Genomic DNA, 16,943 nt, shown 5'->3' on the forward strand with positions numbered 1-16,943 from the left:
AGAAATAAAACCAGTAAAGTATGGAATTACAAATCATACTAATAAAGACAAAAATAATCTAAAAAATGTTACTTTCTCATTGAGTGCCCCAAATAACTTCGACAACAGATCTAAAAACCAAGAAATCAGTAAGAATCTTTTCGCTTGTGTTATTATCTGATATTGTGAGTAATACTATTGAAGGAAAATGTGATAACTGTAATTTTGATAGTTAAATATTCCATATTTACAAACACTTAATGAAATAAAAGACGAGCTAGTCAATGATTATTCAAATGAAATCAAGGTTTTACCCTTGGCTATGGTAGTGCCTGTTACCTATCGACAATAAGAGTACAGATTCTTTGATAATTAACAGAAATTAAAATTGTTATATATGCTAAAACTGGTCAGAAATAGGGCAGGAATTTGGATGTGCATATCTGTGTGTGTGTGTGTGTGTGTGTGTGTGAGAGAGAGAGAGAGAGGGAGAGAGAGATATCTCGTTATAATTTTATCGTTCCACGATGATTTCACTGCAGACCTATAAATTTTTGTATTGATTTCAGCATTGTAGCTAATGTTGAGGAGAGCGTGTCACAAGAAGGCGTTGATCGTGAAGAAGACAATTTGATGCAGTGTGGTAAGAACAGACCGAAGTCTTTAAACATTAGTGACGTCAGCCGTAATTCTTTCAAGGGTAATATATGCAATGAGGCTTTTGTAACACCGCAGTCCCTGAAACTTCATTCTAATAACGTTAGTAGAAAATGTTTCTCACAATTAGAATGTTTAAAGCAAAATTCACACAAAAAACCGTTCAAATGCGAAGTGTGTGAAAAGGGTTTCTCACAGATAGGAAGTATAAAACGACATGCACGGATTCATTCAGGCGAAATGCCGTTCAAATACGACGTGTGTGGAAATCATTTCTCACAATTAGAACATTTAAAGAAACATACAGACATCCACACTTGCAAAATGCAATTCAAATGCGAAGTGTGTGGTAAATCTTTCTCACAATTAGGACATTTAAATCGACATGAACGCATTCATACAGGCGAAAAGCCGTTCAAATGCGAAGTGTGTGCTAAGTGTTTTTCACAATTCGAACATTTAAAGCGACATCAACGTATTCATACAGGCGAAATGCCGTTCAAATGCGAAGTGTGTGGTGACTGTTTCTCACAGATAGAAAGTTTAAAGCGTCATGTAAGTTTTCACACAAGCGAAGTGCCGTTCAACTGCGAAGTGTGCGGTAAGTGTTTCTCAGAATTAGGACTTTTAAAGCGACATGAACGTATTCATACAGGCGAAAAGCCGTTCAAATGTGAAGTGTGTGGAAAGTGTTTCTCACAATTGGGACATATAAAGGTACATGAACGCATTCATACCGGCGAAAAGCCGTTCAAATGCAAAGTGTGTGGAAGGCGTTTCTCAGAATTAGGACATTTAAAGCGACATGAACTCCTTCATACAGGAGAAATGCCATTCAAATGCGATGTGTGTGGTAAATGTTTCTCACAATTAGGGAGTTTAAAGCTACATGTAGGTTTGCACACAGGCGAAGTGCCGTTCAAATGCAAAGTCTGTGGAAGGCGTTTCTCACAATTGGGACATTTGAACCGACATGAGCTCATTCATACAGGAGAAAAGCCGTTCAAATGCAAAGTGTGTGGAAAGTGTTTCTCACAATTAGGAAATTTTAAGCGACATGAACGCATTCATACAGACGTAAAGCCATTCAAATGCGACGTATGTGGAAAGTGTTTCTCACATTCAGGAACTTTAAAGCGACATGTATGCATTGTCACACGTGAAATAGTATAAAAATACACAAACACAGTGAAGTTTTCGCCGTCTAGTAAACGGAAAATGTATGATCGCTTACACACAAGCCATAAGGCATAAAAGGTGCAATATATTTGGACGAAATGTTATGTTTTATTTAACGACGCTCGCAACTGCAGAGGTTATATCAGCGTCGCCGGATGAGCCGGAATTTTGTCCCGCAGGAGTTCTTTTACATGCCAGTAAATCTACTGACATGAGCCTGTCGCATTTAAGCACACTTAAATGCCATCGACCTGGCCCGGGATCGAACCCGCAACCTTGGGCATAGAAGGCCAGCGCTATACCAACTTGCCAACCAGGTCGACTATTTGGACGATAGGAATGGAACGTTTGGTTGAGTTCTGTTATGGAAGTAATTAAATACACTTATCAGTGCCCAAGGTTTATCGTATAACAGATTGGACTGATACACTGTTTCGTACTACATATGATGTTCCAATATTTCAATTCATGTTACGAGAATACCATTCACTATCTTTGTGTACCTGCCGAACACGGTAGAGTGTTGTTGTGCCTAAACATAACTGTAATACAAAAATCGTATCTTCAGCGTTTTTTCAAGAAAAATCATTTGATAATTTTCTTTTGTGTGATGTAAACTTTATATGAAGGACATAACATTGGTCATGAATAAAAAAAAGACTAATAACAAAAAAAAAAAGAGACAGAAAAACTTACATATATCAGTGTTCAATAAAACGTTTGATATCAGTTCTTGGTATAGTACATCAGTATTGAACGGACATTTATACACAGCAGTTATTGGGAATGCACTAAGAGATTTATTACCGTTAAACAAATGAAGGATTTGAAACAAATTGGTTGTTCCAGACACCATTACAAGATTGTAATTGCAATGTATTATATGACAACGCTATATAATTATATTGATTCACTGCTAAAGATTATAAAGATTATGACAAGGCTAATACTTGTAATGTAAATTATAATGTAAACAGATAAATTTTTAGCACACCCCAGAAAAAGTAGAACTCGTGACCAGATACGGATTCCTGAATTTAAATTAAGAAGTATATGATACAGTTTTGTCTTATGTCTACTACATAATAAGAATATATAAATTTAAATGTACAATTTTTCATTATTTATGAAATCCATACATACATTTTTAATTTAATGCTAGAACTATTAGAATTAAAAAGATTAGGATATTTAAATAAAAATTTGTTATATGTTTTTGGGCCTAAATTCCTACTCTGATGAAATACTGTAACAGTGTTGCATTTTGGATCAAAGAATCTTAAAAATATCATACCTTTTGTTTCAGTACTATGAGAATAGAATTCAAAATTATTTCGATATTTATGTATGAATTTCATTAATACAACACAATAAATTTGTCTTATATTGAGAACATTAAGGTCTAAAAACAGTTTTTGAGATGGAAAATCAATAGCTGTACGAAGACATATTTTAATTATTTTCTTTTCTAATAAATGAAGTGGATTAATTTTTTTTTAAATAAGCTATCTCCATCCTTTAATTTCATACATAATTAGCGATTGAAATATATATATATATATATATATATATATATATATATATATATATATTTAGTAATAAACTTGACAAATAATTCCTCAATAAAACAAAATAATATATTACTTTACTTAATTTACTAAAAAAGTAATTAATGTGTTGGTTCCATTTGAAATGATTGTCAAAAATTATGCCTAAATATTTGACCTCAGAGGACTCCATAATCGGACATATACACTGTGTAAAGAAATAATCAGAGTTATATAATTTAATACTTAATATATATGTAGGAGGTTTGTTACATTTTTTAGATAATGAGATTGGAATAATTAAAGTTTTGTTTTCGTTGGTAGAAAGTTAATTTATGTCAAACTATTTTTTTTTATTAATTTAATTGCATTACTTGAATTATATGTATCATACCAGGTTTTTCGACCAAAAAGTAAAACTGTGTCATCTGCATAAGAATAATGAACATCACTGTATTGCTGTAAGCCAATTTTTAATAATTCATATGTGTATGCATGTGTGTGTGTGTGTGTGTGTCTATATATATATATATATATATATATATATATATATATATATATATATGTGAGGTCCAAGCATTATACCTTGGGGAACACCTGTAGTAATAATTGAAGGTTCACTTGAATAATTGTCAATTTTCATTATTTGAATTCTGTCATTGAGATATGATTTTATTAACTTTAAAGCATTACCTCTGATTCATAAAAAGTCTAATGATACAGCAAATCAATTTGTGGTGACAGCTTTGGTGAAAATTTAAGACCATTGATTCCTAATCCTTTTCCAATAACGTTACGGACTAATGACGGAGCTCTGAAAGTAAATCCTGCTAACAAACTTTCTTTAGCAGTTTGCAATTTCAATGTGTCTCAGAAAAGTTGACATAAGAAATGTAAGGAATTCGGAGGATATACCACGGAAAGGAGAAATTCTGAGGTGAAGTCACATTAACATTACACCTGCAAATAGGGAAACAGATACATTATTTCTATTGAATAAACTTTAATATATACTCTTTTATAACCAAGCCCCATTTCAGAAAATATAGCAAACTGGATTTCACATTTAGTGAAAGATCAAAATGTGATCAGAATTCTCTATATCTGTTTTATATTATCCATTGAGAAATTATGTGAATGTGCTGTGTTGATATTCCCAGATCACACAAATATATATGTGACAATAGCGTGAATTATGAGTGAAAATCTACTTATAGCAAGTGATTTAGAATATATTCTTCGACATTTTTCTACCTGATGACAAACATCGATAAGTAAGGAATTTTTTATTAACAAGAAAGAGAAGTAAAAGAAGAAAATGTGTAGAGAAAATTTTAAGTAAAGAAACATGGACATATATTGATTGAAATTGTGCTCAGAAATAGAGCAGTTATTGGGAATGCACTAATAGATTTATTAGCAGTAAACAAACGAAGAAGGGTTCGAAACAAATTGATTGTTCCAGATACCATTACAAGAATGTAATTGCAATTTATTATATAACAATGTTATATAATAAATAAATAAATCTTCTCACCATTCGTGAGCTGCCACAAGGGACAAAGAGTCCTTAAGCAAAGAAATTTATACAAATTCACTGAACCATTAATTTTGTTTTAACAATGAAATTCCTACAAGTACATAGCTGCAAATAATTTTTTGAGATTAGTGGAAATATACCTATTTTAGAGAGGCAATGTTACAAAAAAAGTCAAGAATGCTACTGAACTTAGTTTGATTTCGAATATAGGTGATTCTTCATTAGAGCAATTGATCCTTTCAATGCAGCTAAGGTTACAATCGGAATAATTGATGTAGGTATTCCAAGCCTCTTAAACACATCTTTCATGAAGAGAGTAGCGGTACCTCTTGCTCCAACCAGAAGTCCGGTTACTTCAAGCTCTTTTAACTGGTATTTTTGGAGGTAATAGGGAATGGTAGGATTGTAGATATTCTTTTTTTCATTATCCAGTTCTGCTGGCTGTTCCTCATCCGTTTCGAAACGCACAGTGGGATCAAATATGTGTCCAGATCTTGTAGATTCCTTGAAAGCTATTATGTCTATGCGCCGTGTACTGCCAGAGAGACCATGTACTTCTTCAAAGGTGTTGTAATCGGCATCTTTGAGGGCAGTGGTTATAATTGATCGTACTTGGCGGTGTCTAGCGTTTCGCAGAGCTTCGCCGTGCGGACAGGATCCCAGGACGTGTGCAAGAGTTTCAACCTCGTTGTGGTAATGCCTACAACGGTTTCCTGAGATCTTCCTGGCACAGCACGTACTGCAGCAACATTTCCAACCATTTTAATGCCATCGCGCCAATCGCTGTTGGAGAGTCCTTCGTGTTTACAAATCCATTTGTTGGCACCAGGATATTGTTGAAATAAAACTACGCCTTTCCCTTTCTGTGGATGACGACACCAAATATCAAATTCTTTGTTCCTCAGAAGATTACGAATCTTTGTAGCATTTAAGAAATGTTCATTCTTATGAAATAAGTCATCTTCTGGAACAATGTTCAGAGATTGGGCACATCTAATGCTCTCCTCATGAATCTGACGTGTTTGTATGATGTATGGGTTTTGAGAATAGTGTAAACATCGAAGGGCATTAATTTGTTGTAATAGTGCTTCCCATTTTGTTCGAAAAATTCCTAGTCCTTTGTACTTCCTGGGACTATATACCATTGCATCAGGAATGTCTGTAGGGCAGATTCATTACCTCTTTCAGTGCACTTTTTATTAATTAGTCGGCGTCATCCAAGAACTTTTTTGGTATAAGTGCAGAAGGGATGGTTTGAAATTGATATATTAAGGAAGGACAGATGGAGGTATTTAGAACACAATGTTTCTGCTAAAGATTATAAAGATTATGACAAGACTAATAATAATAATAATAATAATAATAATAATAATAATAATAATAATAATAATAATAATTGTTTGGTCCAAAAAAAAAATGAATTACTTTTGCTCGACTTTTGTGAAAAGTAAGATATTTTGTTTGTTTGTTTTTTTTTTTTCGTACAAATTATATGTTTTTAGCGATTTGTGTAATTTGGAATTTGTAACGCCATTTTTGGACGATGTAATGATTACTGCAAGAACAAAGCAAGCCTTAGTAGAAACATTCACAAAACTGAAAAAAAAAAAAAAAAAAAAAACTATCTGAAGCATGTGGTCTCGTAATAAATGAAAATAAAACTAAGTATTTGAAATGTGGTAACCAAAATTCTATTACAAATAACCTGAAAATCATATGCAGATTGTTCAAGTCAGTAAATTTAATGTCTGGGAACAATATTAAATGGCAATAACTGGATAGAAGATGAAACTAAACGAATTACCAATGGTAACAGAGCCTATTTCGCCAAGAAAAGGTTATTTAAAAGCAAACTAATAACAAAAGAAGCCAAATTAAGATTATATTGGACCATAATAAGGCCAGTTATCACATACGCCTGTGAAACTTGGGTACTGAAAGAATCAATTAAAAAAAATAGTTAATTTTCGACAGGAGGATTTTAAGAAGAATCTTTGGAGCCTAAATGATAGAGATGGTAACTGGAGAATAAAAACTAACAAAGAACTAAATGATTTAATACACAATCAAAATATAATAAATTTCATCAGAGTTTTGATGTTAAGTTGGTTTGGCCATGTTAAAAGAATTGAAGACCAGAAGCTAGTGAAATGTATATATAATGGAAACCCCTGGGAACTAGAGTATTGGGTAGACCGAAAAGCCGCTGGGAATATGATATTGTGAATGATTTGAGGAAACTAAGAACCAAGGATTGGATGATAGTCGTACAGAATAGTAGTTCCTGGAAAAAGATTTTTGACAAGGCCAAAACATTGAATTTTGAAGTTGTAGTGCCTTGAGAAGAAGAAGAAGAAGAAGAAGAAGAAGAAGAAGAAGGAGAAGAAGAAGGCCATTTTTGTAGTAATTTGGATTCTTGAAAAGCCATAACAGATGGTAATTTTGGAACAGAAGTAAATAAGGCCATGTTGAATCTTTCGTACACTACTTTTAACACTTCAATATAAATAATTGATTAAATGACGATCTTACTCGTGTTAATTATGTAAGCATGTGCGGCTTACAGCTGTTTCGGTGCTATTCGACATCATCCTCAGAGCCTACTAGATCTCGCCGCTATCTCAATTTCGCTGCCTGTTGTATGGGTGTGTTCGTGTGATGAAGAGTTGTGTCAAATAGTGTGTGTGTTCTGAAATTTATCTGTGTGTTGAGAATGTGACTATTGTGTGTTTTAGTGTGTCTGTATATTTCATATTGTTCTAGTGTGTTGAGTTTTTGGTTTTTGGGTTGTATGTGTAGGATTTCCATGTCTGTATTTATGTTATTGTATGTGTGGTTAGCATTAGTTATGTGTTCGGCACTACAAAGACATCTCAACACACAAACAACACAAACAAATAAATACAACTACACAGGCGTATACAAACTCACATGCAACAGTTGCGACAATTTCTACATTGGACAGACAGGCAGATCATTCCAAACTCGATACAAAGAACACATTAAAGCAATAACCAGAGGACACAATATATCTACATATGCCGAACACTTAACTAATGTAAACCACACATACAATAACATAAATACAGACATGGAAATCCTACACATACAACCCAAAAACCAAAAACTCAACACACTAGAACAATATGAAATATAGACACACTAAAACACACCCCAGTCAAATTCTCAACACACAGATCAATTTCAGAACACACACACTATTTGACACAACTCTTCATCACACGAATGCAACCACACAACAGGCAGCGAAGTTGAGATAGCGGCGAGAACTAGTAGCTCTGAGGATGGTGTCGAATAGCACCAAAACAGCTGTAAGCCGCACATGCTTACATAATTAATATGAGTAAGATCGCCATTTAATCAATTATTTAAATAAGGCAATCATGATGGGCAACGTCTTTACGACGTATTGTTACATTCTATTTCATTTAAGCGTAATATACATTCAGGCAATTGCACTGTTTGAAATTTCTGTCAGGAACCATGGATTTCTCGCTGCGCCTCGGAATTTTCAGACATTCCTTAAACTAAAAAAATATATAATTTATATAATATATTTCAATTTGATATGATTTTCAGTAATAAAAACAAATTTTGTTATGTATATTTTCAGGCACTTGTGTGCTTCTATCTTTATTGGCCTGCGGATCTTTATTATTTGAAATTTTGTACTGTGTTAATTTTCAGTCTTGCCAAGAAACATTACATTCCTTATTCGTGAAATGTATAAGTGGTTTTCGTGTGCTACATTGTAATGCCTGGCTTATGTATGTATTTATTTACACTGCAAGTGGGCAAGCACCCGGTGGCAGTGTTATACACAATATAAACAATACACAATAAAATGATAAACAATACACAATAATTACAATACACAATACAATTATATACAGAATACAATAAGAATACACAATACAATTTAACAAAATAATTACAATTAATAATAATAATACATAAAACAACCTAATTAATAAGTGAACCTAATTTTACAATACAACCTACATATGTATAGGCCCTACATAAGTTTCCCATTGGTACTGATAATAATCTTTCACTTTACTCTCATCTCAGTCACTGTAGTGGCACTATGACGCATTTCACTGACACTTTATAACACATTTCATTGACACTATAAATGATCACTGGTTGGAACTATTCACTGCACTGTAAATCCATAACTTCACTTACTCACCTCGCTTCATTGATACAACAGTTCAAATAAGACAAATAATTACACCCTTATGTATACTTATAAACAGAACTACATTTAAGCTAAACATTTTTAGTCTAAGACCCTCTTATACGCCATTTTAAAATAATTTACAATTCAAACCAAGGGAGTAACTCGTCAGGCTAAATAAATACATGTCACCTTAAGAAATTTAAATGTCAAATGTCAACTTAATTTTAATTTACACTTTATGCACAACTTTTTAAGTTATTCTTCAATCTCCTTAAGGAAGGACAGCCCTCAAAGACCGCTGCAGGTAGGTCAGCCCAATCATTTATAGTTCTACTTAAAAATGAGAATTTACCTACATCCATTTTCTGTTTCCTACATTTGATTTAAAAATCATGATCGTTCCTACCATAGTATGTTGGCTTTTCTAACCGAGCCGTTAGGTCTACCCATGCTTTCTGAGCTAGATGTGCCCTATACAATGATGTTATATTCTAGTTTTCCTACGTCTGTTAAAGATGTATACAACACTGTAAATTGTGGAAGTGACCCCTTACAAATTCATGAAATGTGCAATACTTGTTGGGTGTCCATTGAACCAACCGTGAATCGAATTTGGAACAATATCATGAATTGATTTTACATTTTAATTTCGCGCGGTTGAAGGATCATTGCTATACTGCCATTTCGGCAGTTGCACAACATCTACAATAATCCTGTTGACAAGATCTATCTGAACTACATAGAAATAATTTCGAATGAGGAAGTGAAGGCTCTATAAAGTCTAGGTCTATCGTTCGCCATTTTTGTTCTTTCGTTGCCGAGCTACCATACGAGGAATCTATTTGCCACACCGTTAAACATTAGCATGTCGTAGCTCCTATGATAATAAATCAAACGCACTGTAATTCAGCAAATAATTTAGCGGCAAATAACGTCTTCGTGTGCTTTCTGCGAATCCCAACGAAAGAGCCAAAATGGCGGGCGATTATATTAAGTATTTATCGAGCCTTAAGAAATGAATAACGTCTTCATCAGCGAATCACAAGACGCACACGTTTAAATGTAGCGACCTGCAATGCGATTGGCTGCCGGAAATTAGAGTGACGGGACTATAGGTCTAGTGTGGTGCTGCCCGCGTCACTTCCTTTGTTCTCATTTCAGGAGGAGATCCGATTAAGGAATGCGAATTCCCTCCTCCCCCACTTGGTAAACTATTTGAGTCAGAAAATTATTGGATTCACTAACAAATATGATAGGTACGTTTAGTAAGTGACAGAATTTTAAATCCGTTGGGTAGAATATTGATCTTTAGAGCGTAGAATTGATGACCGAATTGGTAAATTCCGATATCTAAAGTTTTCGGTTCAAAATGACTTGAAAAGTTGCAACTTCTCAGGCGACATCCAGAATAACGTCCGCGAAAGGTGTGATATGTAATTTGCGAAAGAGAGAGCCTAACATATCAGGAATACGCTTCCAGAAAATGTAAAAATGCTCGAGAAAATGTCACTGTTTAGTGCCAGTGAAGTTCTAAAATCAATTAATCCACCTCTTACTGATTTCGCTATAAGTTTAGAGTATGAAGATGAGACTAATAAAATTGAAAAGCAGTGGAGAAACATACACTTAACGAATGGGTCAATGAATCTACCATTGTAGAATTTTAGAAATATGTTAATATAAAGATGCTGCTGGTGGAAATCCTTTTTCCGAGTTAGTTTCATTGGCTAATTGACTTCACTTCTAAGGTTGCCACATTCAAATGCGGAACTGGATCAAGTTTTTAGCCAGGTTAATATTCTGAAAAAAAAAAAAAAAAAAAAAAAAAAAACGCACACACAAAAACACGATGAAAATGAATATCCTCTCAGCGAATCTAAGAAATAGATCTGGATTTTGCAACGTGGGGAAATGGTTTTTCTATGAAATCCCATTAAGTGTTTTACAGCATGTTTGAACAAAAGCAGCATACACACAAGCGAAAACATCAGAGAGACCTTAAGGTGCTAAGAGGGGATTTCGGTCAACGCGTCTGGCTGCGAAACCAGGTGGCCCGGGTTCGAATCCCGGTCGGGGCAAGTTACCTGGTTGAGGTTTTTTCCGGAGTTTTCCCTCAACCCCAATACGAGCAAATGCTAGGTAAATTTCGGTGCTGGACCCCGGACTCATTTCACCGGCATTATCACCTTCATATCATTCAGACGCTAAATAACCTAGATGTTGATACAGCGTTGTAAAATAACCCAATAAAAAAAGTAAATAAAGAATTAAAAAAAAAAGACGGGAATTGACATCAGAAGGGAGGAATCCACGACAAGGAGGATGGCGTATTATGTCCTATTTCTGTTACGCGAGTGTATGTTAAATCGTATCATATCAAATTTTACTTTCTGCGTGATCGGTACTTGCTGGTTCCCTTTAGCATTTTCTGGCCACTTTAATAGTTTTAGACACTTTTTCCTCATTGTCACTGGGTGTTGGAGCCATTGATTTTACACAATTTACTATCATGGCTTCCTTGATCTTATAATTCTGAAAGTTGCTGTTGAATAAAGTTTCAATTATATCCTTATTAATATAATATATTAATATTGAACGCGGCTAATGCTACAAACTATCAGCAGTGCATTATATTCCTCCACAAAGGTCAGTGCGTAAGTATATACTGCTACATTATATAACCATAAGTTGCATGATTTATTCTTCACAAACGGACTTGAACCAATCTCTCCTTTGTGGTATACGTCCGCTCATAGTGGAGAAATGGATCTATGTATTTCATTCTTTGACTCGTTTATCAAAATTGGACAACAGGAAGACTCATTTAGGTTGGTCCAGGGAGCATTCTCTTTTGGCACAAGGATGATTTATGTAACATGTTTCTAAATTAGTCTTTTAAATACCGGTACATTTAATATAATTTGGTCCAGGGAGCATTCTCTTTTGGCATAAGGATGATTTATGTAACATGTTTCTAAATTAGTCTTTTAAATACCGGTACATTCTTTAATAAATCGCTGAAAAACATTTGTGAATGTAGAGATGTGCAGTGAGTACGAAATTATTATTGTTTTTTTGGCGTATCATTTTTACGTAAATAACGACAAATGAAAACTAACATGTCACATAACATTATTTTAAGATATACAGGAAACAAGTATGAATAATATTCACCATTCTTAATGATCTTGGCAGAGAAAAAAAAACGTATGGAATAGAAATTACATACAATCAATGTGCGTGTAATAAACAATAAGCAAACCATCTTCGATTAATCATTTCAAAACAACGTCAATATAGTGTGGATTGTGTAGGAAAATAATTTCTTATATGTTGCTCCCAATGTGAATCATTGTTAACATATGAAAACAAATGAAAATTAACATGGCATATAAACACTGTTTGAAGAAAGATAGGAAATATTAAGTAATATTCATCGCTTTTAATGATCTTTGGATGGAAAATAACAATGAAATATGTATAAAATAGAAATTACATACAGGTGAGCATATAAAAAACAGAGTCAATGTAGAGTATCCACTGCCCACTGAACGGATATTTCACACTTTTATCACTGCTAATGTTGCGCTATAAACCAATTTTCGGCAATCTAATGTAGAAGACTGCCGAAAGATATTTGGATAGTTTCAGAGAAAATACACAAATTCAGTCTTATAACACCATTTTTGTTTTTTGTTTTTTTTTTTGTTTGTTTTTATGAATTAAGTAATTTGCTGGGAGACATCGTTAGATATAGACCACTCTTACACTAAACCTGGAGTAATTTAAGCTTATTAATCAAATAAATGATTCTACTTACTGTTTTTTGGAGATAGTGGAGTAGGATGGCCTGTTAATTTTCCCCTCCATTACATACACCGCTGACTAGCTACATATGTCGGTGGTAAAATATCTTTCTGATAACTTGAGTCTTCATTTCTCCGGATTTTTTTTTCGTAAGGTATATACTGTAACAATCCTAGAATCGACATGATCATCTATGCCCATTTTTTGGTGTGGGGGGGGGGGTTGTGTGTGTGTGTGTGTGTGTGCGCGTGCGTGTGTGTGTGCGCGCGCGCTTTTCTTTTATTTTTCCAAGCTCTATGTTCAGTTCAAGTTTGTCGAGCGTGACAAGAATCGGTGTGCCCCTTTTAGCTGCGTAAGGAACAAATCTTGTGAAAATTTATTTAAATTTAAGTATAGATAATTTCTATTACAAAACTATCTTTAAACATTCACACAAATACAGGTGCATATGGGTAAATCTCATTTCGTTTTAAACATATGTAACTCTTTTTACTATAGGCCTACCAGTTACCGACAGAAAGTAGCTATAATTACATTCTTCGCATAATATTCAAATAAATCACAGATGCTCGCTAACAATACATGTGTGACTATACGGATGATGAAAGAAAGGGTTCATACCTGTGGAGTAACGGTCAGCACGTCTGGCCGCGAAAACAAGTGGCCCGGGTTCGGATCCCGGTCGGGGCAAGTTACCTGGTTGTGGTTTTTCTGGAGTTTTCCCTAAACTCAATACGAACAAATGCTGGGTAACTTTTGGTGCTGGATCCCAGACTCATTTCACCGGCATTATCACCTTCATTTCATTCAAACGCTAAATAACCTAAATGTTGATACAGCGTCGTAAAATAACCCAAGATTAAAGAAAGTATTATGTCGGATATAAAACGCAATGTTACTTCGAGTGTCGAACTCACAATTTTGTCAAGGTGTTATTATTATCATTATTATTAAAATTGTTTACAATTCACATTATGGGTATTTAAATTTTGTGTATTATTATTATTATTATTATTATTATTATTATTATTATTGTCGGCCTCGGTAGCGTAGTCGGTCTAGCGCTAGCCTTCTGTGATCGAGGTTGCGGGTTCGATTCCGGGCCAGGATGTCAGTATATTTACTGGCATATAAAAGAACTGCGGAACAAAATTCCGGCACACTGGCAACGCTGATATAACCTCTGCAGTTGTGAGCATCGTTAAACAAACCACAATTTAAATTTTTAATTATTATTTAACGTATATTTATTAATAAATTATACTATGTTATAGTAGAACATATTCTTGAATGTGCTTATAAATTCTTTGAAACGTAAATTTTTCAGAGCCATCCAATTTTGAACAAATTTTAATGTCTGTTTAATTTTGAATAATTAAAATTCATGTGTGATTATTACACTTAGATAATTATCATTTAGACGTATATATTTTTGTCGACATTTATCTGTACATGGTAGGTAAGAGACTTTATTTTATATAACAGGAAAGTCCATGGAGACAATAAAATATTGTAACTTTTATTTAACAATAATGTGACTTTTATGTCTAACTTGAATCACACACCCGTCAACAATGGGTATTCCACTCAACACAGCAATACAGTAGTCGTTAATGCACTCCACCGAAAGACAATGACAGTTCACGTGTATTATTTGGAAGAACAACAGTGTACTCCTAATTCCAACTAATGTTCACAACACTATGTACAAGACAAAACTGTCAGTTCTCAGTTCACAGTTCGTTCGCCTTGGCTAGTTATTCTAGCTCACTCACTCGAGGTTACGGTACATCGAACCTCAAGCTTTCCATATACAGTTTACTGCACTTCGAACCGAAGACTTTATAATACAGTTCACTGCACTTCGAACTCAAGACTTCCGGATGCGTTGCCTTCGCCTGGACGCTGCCGCAGTTACTGAAGTTCACTGCACTTCGAACCCAAGACTTCCGGATGCGTTGCTTCCGCCTGGACGCTGCCACAGTTCCTCAAGTTCAGTGCACGTCGAACCCCTGTATCGAAGGCTGGCTTTCTTGCTCGCTGACTGACTGACTCCCGGCTCTCTCGCCGCTTTTCAATTATTAAATCACACGTTCTCGAATATACTGCGTCCAGAAGTTTTTTACAACAATCGGTCTCCAGACGTTTCTTTACCTCTGCCGCAGTCGGTTTCCTTCCCCCTCTCTCTGCGCCAAGGCCCCGCCGCCGAAGCTTGCGCTCCTCTCCCTGCGCGCCTCCTTTCTCCCCAGATGCGCGCGAACTCTCCGACGCGGCCTGCTGCCACAATACATTGAAATAAATTTAATAAAAAATGATAATGGAATATGAAACTCATCAAGGATGAAAAATGACGCTGGTATGAAGAATATATTGAAACAGAGGTAGCAGGACTATGCTTTATGTCGATGTAGAAATTGTTTACTGGAAGAGTTAAAAATAAGAGAACGAACAACGTTTAAGGATAAAAAATATTCAAATCGAAATGTATTTTTTTTAAGTTGGGTGTTGTGGTTCAAATCCGGTAACCGCCATACATGTACGCCCCTGGTTATTTTAAAACTCATATTTCGTTAAATATGGACCCTACACAAATTTTGTTGAGAATAAGACTTTTTAAAGCAACGTTTGTTATGTAATATCCTAAAAAATCAATAATAAGCAAAATATTTCGATTTATTTACTTCAGTCCCCTTTCTAACCCCCCTTTTAAAGACAGTATTTTTAATGTCATATGGCCTAAAATCTAAGTGGGACCTAACTTATTTTGCATACCAATTTTTGTAGAAATCGCTTCGGCTATTATCGCGTCATAATGTAACAAACATACGGACATACAAACAAAAATGTCGGAAATGCTATTTTCGGTCTGATGACCGTTCAATATACATCTTAATACCAATTATTTTTGTAAAAGGGAAAATTACTATAAAAATTTAGGTTACAGTTTTTTAATATTGTTGTTTATTTATTTATACATATATATTTGTGAAAGTTTAATAATATTAATAACAAGGAAAATTACCTTACTCCTTACTGTGCGTAACTTTGCAACATATGTATCTGGCGCAGCTAAACCATAAAATCTCAAAGAGTGGAGGAACTAAAGAGAAAGGCATCGAACATATTGTTGTAAGGAAGGGGAAAGACTGAACAAACGCGATGGGAGCTTCGATTCTACAGAGACTCAGCAAACTTGAGCCGAACATAGGCCTCTGACCGGTTTCCAAGAGACTTGGGTGTTTCAGTTTACATGCTTCATTTCGACGTACTGTTGGTTTGCCTATAGAGTAGGGCGAAGTTCGTGGTATCTTGATATACCCTCTCATGTTCGAACAGAGCACGACACTAGTTTATACTGCGGAGATGTGGAATTATTATTAAACATGCTAGTAAGAATATCCAAATAGCTGACAAACTGCAAGTCACTTTAAGTTTTTTATTACCACTATCCGGCTAAATTAAAGCAGACGCTTGTACAGACTCTTATTATGCCCCATTTCGATCATTGTGACGCTTTATTAAGTGATCTCAGGGTGGATTTAACCCAGAAAGTGCAACGTGTTCATAATGCGTGTGTTCGTTTCATTTGTAATGTCCGCTACTACGATCACATTTCGCCTTTCGATAAATTATTGTGGCTCAGGTTAAATGTGAGGAGAAAGTTACATTCCCTTTCTCTCTTATACCGAATTTTGCACACCTCTACTCCCTCTTACTTATCTGTCCGATTCTACAGTCTTTCTCGGTATCATAACTTAAATACTCGATCACAATATAACACGCTAGAAATACCACTCCACATATCATCTCTTTATTCTTCATCTTTCACTGTTGCTACTTCTCGTCACTGGAATTCTCTGCCGCCTGAAGTCAAGGGCTGCCGAACTTTAATTTCCTTTCAATGTAAATTAGAAAAATATCTTATGATGAGTTGCCAGACCTAATGCGTTGAAAATATTTAATGGAATGTGTTCCACTGCATTTATTTTTATTTTTATTTTTTGTTGTTTCTTTATTATTAATCTATTTT

General features: G+C 34.7%; 2 protein-coding genes across 6 annotated transcripts in view; both read left to right on the forward strand.

Annotated features, from left to right (window-relative positions):
* LOC138692139 (zinc finger protein 678-like) overlaps nucleotides 1-3,374 on the forward strand; it is a 59,129-nt gene extending 55,755 nt beyond the window's left edge. For both annotated transcript variants that reach the window (XM_069815132.1, XM_069815131.1), the window contains exon 5: nucleotides 549-3,374. In XM_069815132.1, the coding sequence (XP_069671233.1) occupies nucleotides 549-1,809 (1,261 nt within the window). In that variant the 3' untranslated portion in view covers nucleotides 1,810-3,374. The remainder of the gene's footprint in view (nucleotides 1-548) is intronic.
* Nucleotides 3,375-11,614: 8,240 nt separating this feature from the next.
* The window catches only part of LOC138692150 (zinc finger protein 665-like), a 65,581-nt gene continuing 60,252 nt past the window's right edge, over nucleotides 11,615-16,943 (forward strand). For 3 of the 4 annotated variants that reach the window (XM_069815170.1, XM_069815175.1, XM_069815172.1), the window contains exon 1: nucleotides 11,615-11,752. The gene's annotated coding sequence lies outside the window, so the exon portion shown is untranslated. Of the gene's footprint in view, nucleotides 11,761-16,943 lie in introns of all 4 variants that reach the window. The other variant, XM_069815171.1, reaches the window with a different exon arrangement.

This window comes from Periplaneta americana, chromosome 16 (assembly GCF_040183065.1).
Source record: "Periplaneta americana isolate PAMFEO1 chromosome 16, P.americana_PAMFEO1_priV1, whole genome shotgun sequence".
Lineage (NCBI taxonomy): Eukaryota > Metazoa > Arthropoda > Insecta > Blattodea > Blattidae > Periplaneta > Periplaneta americana.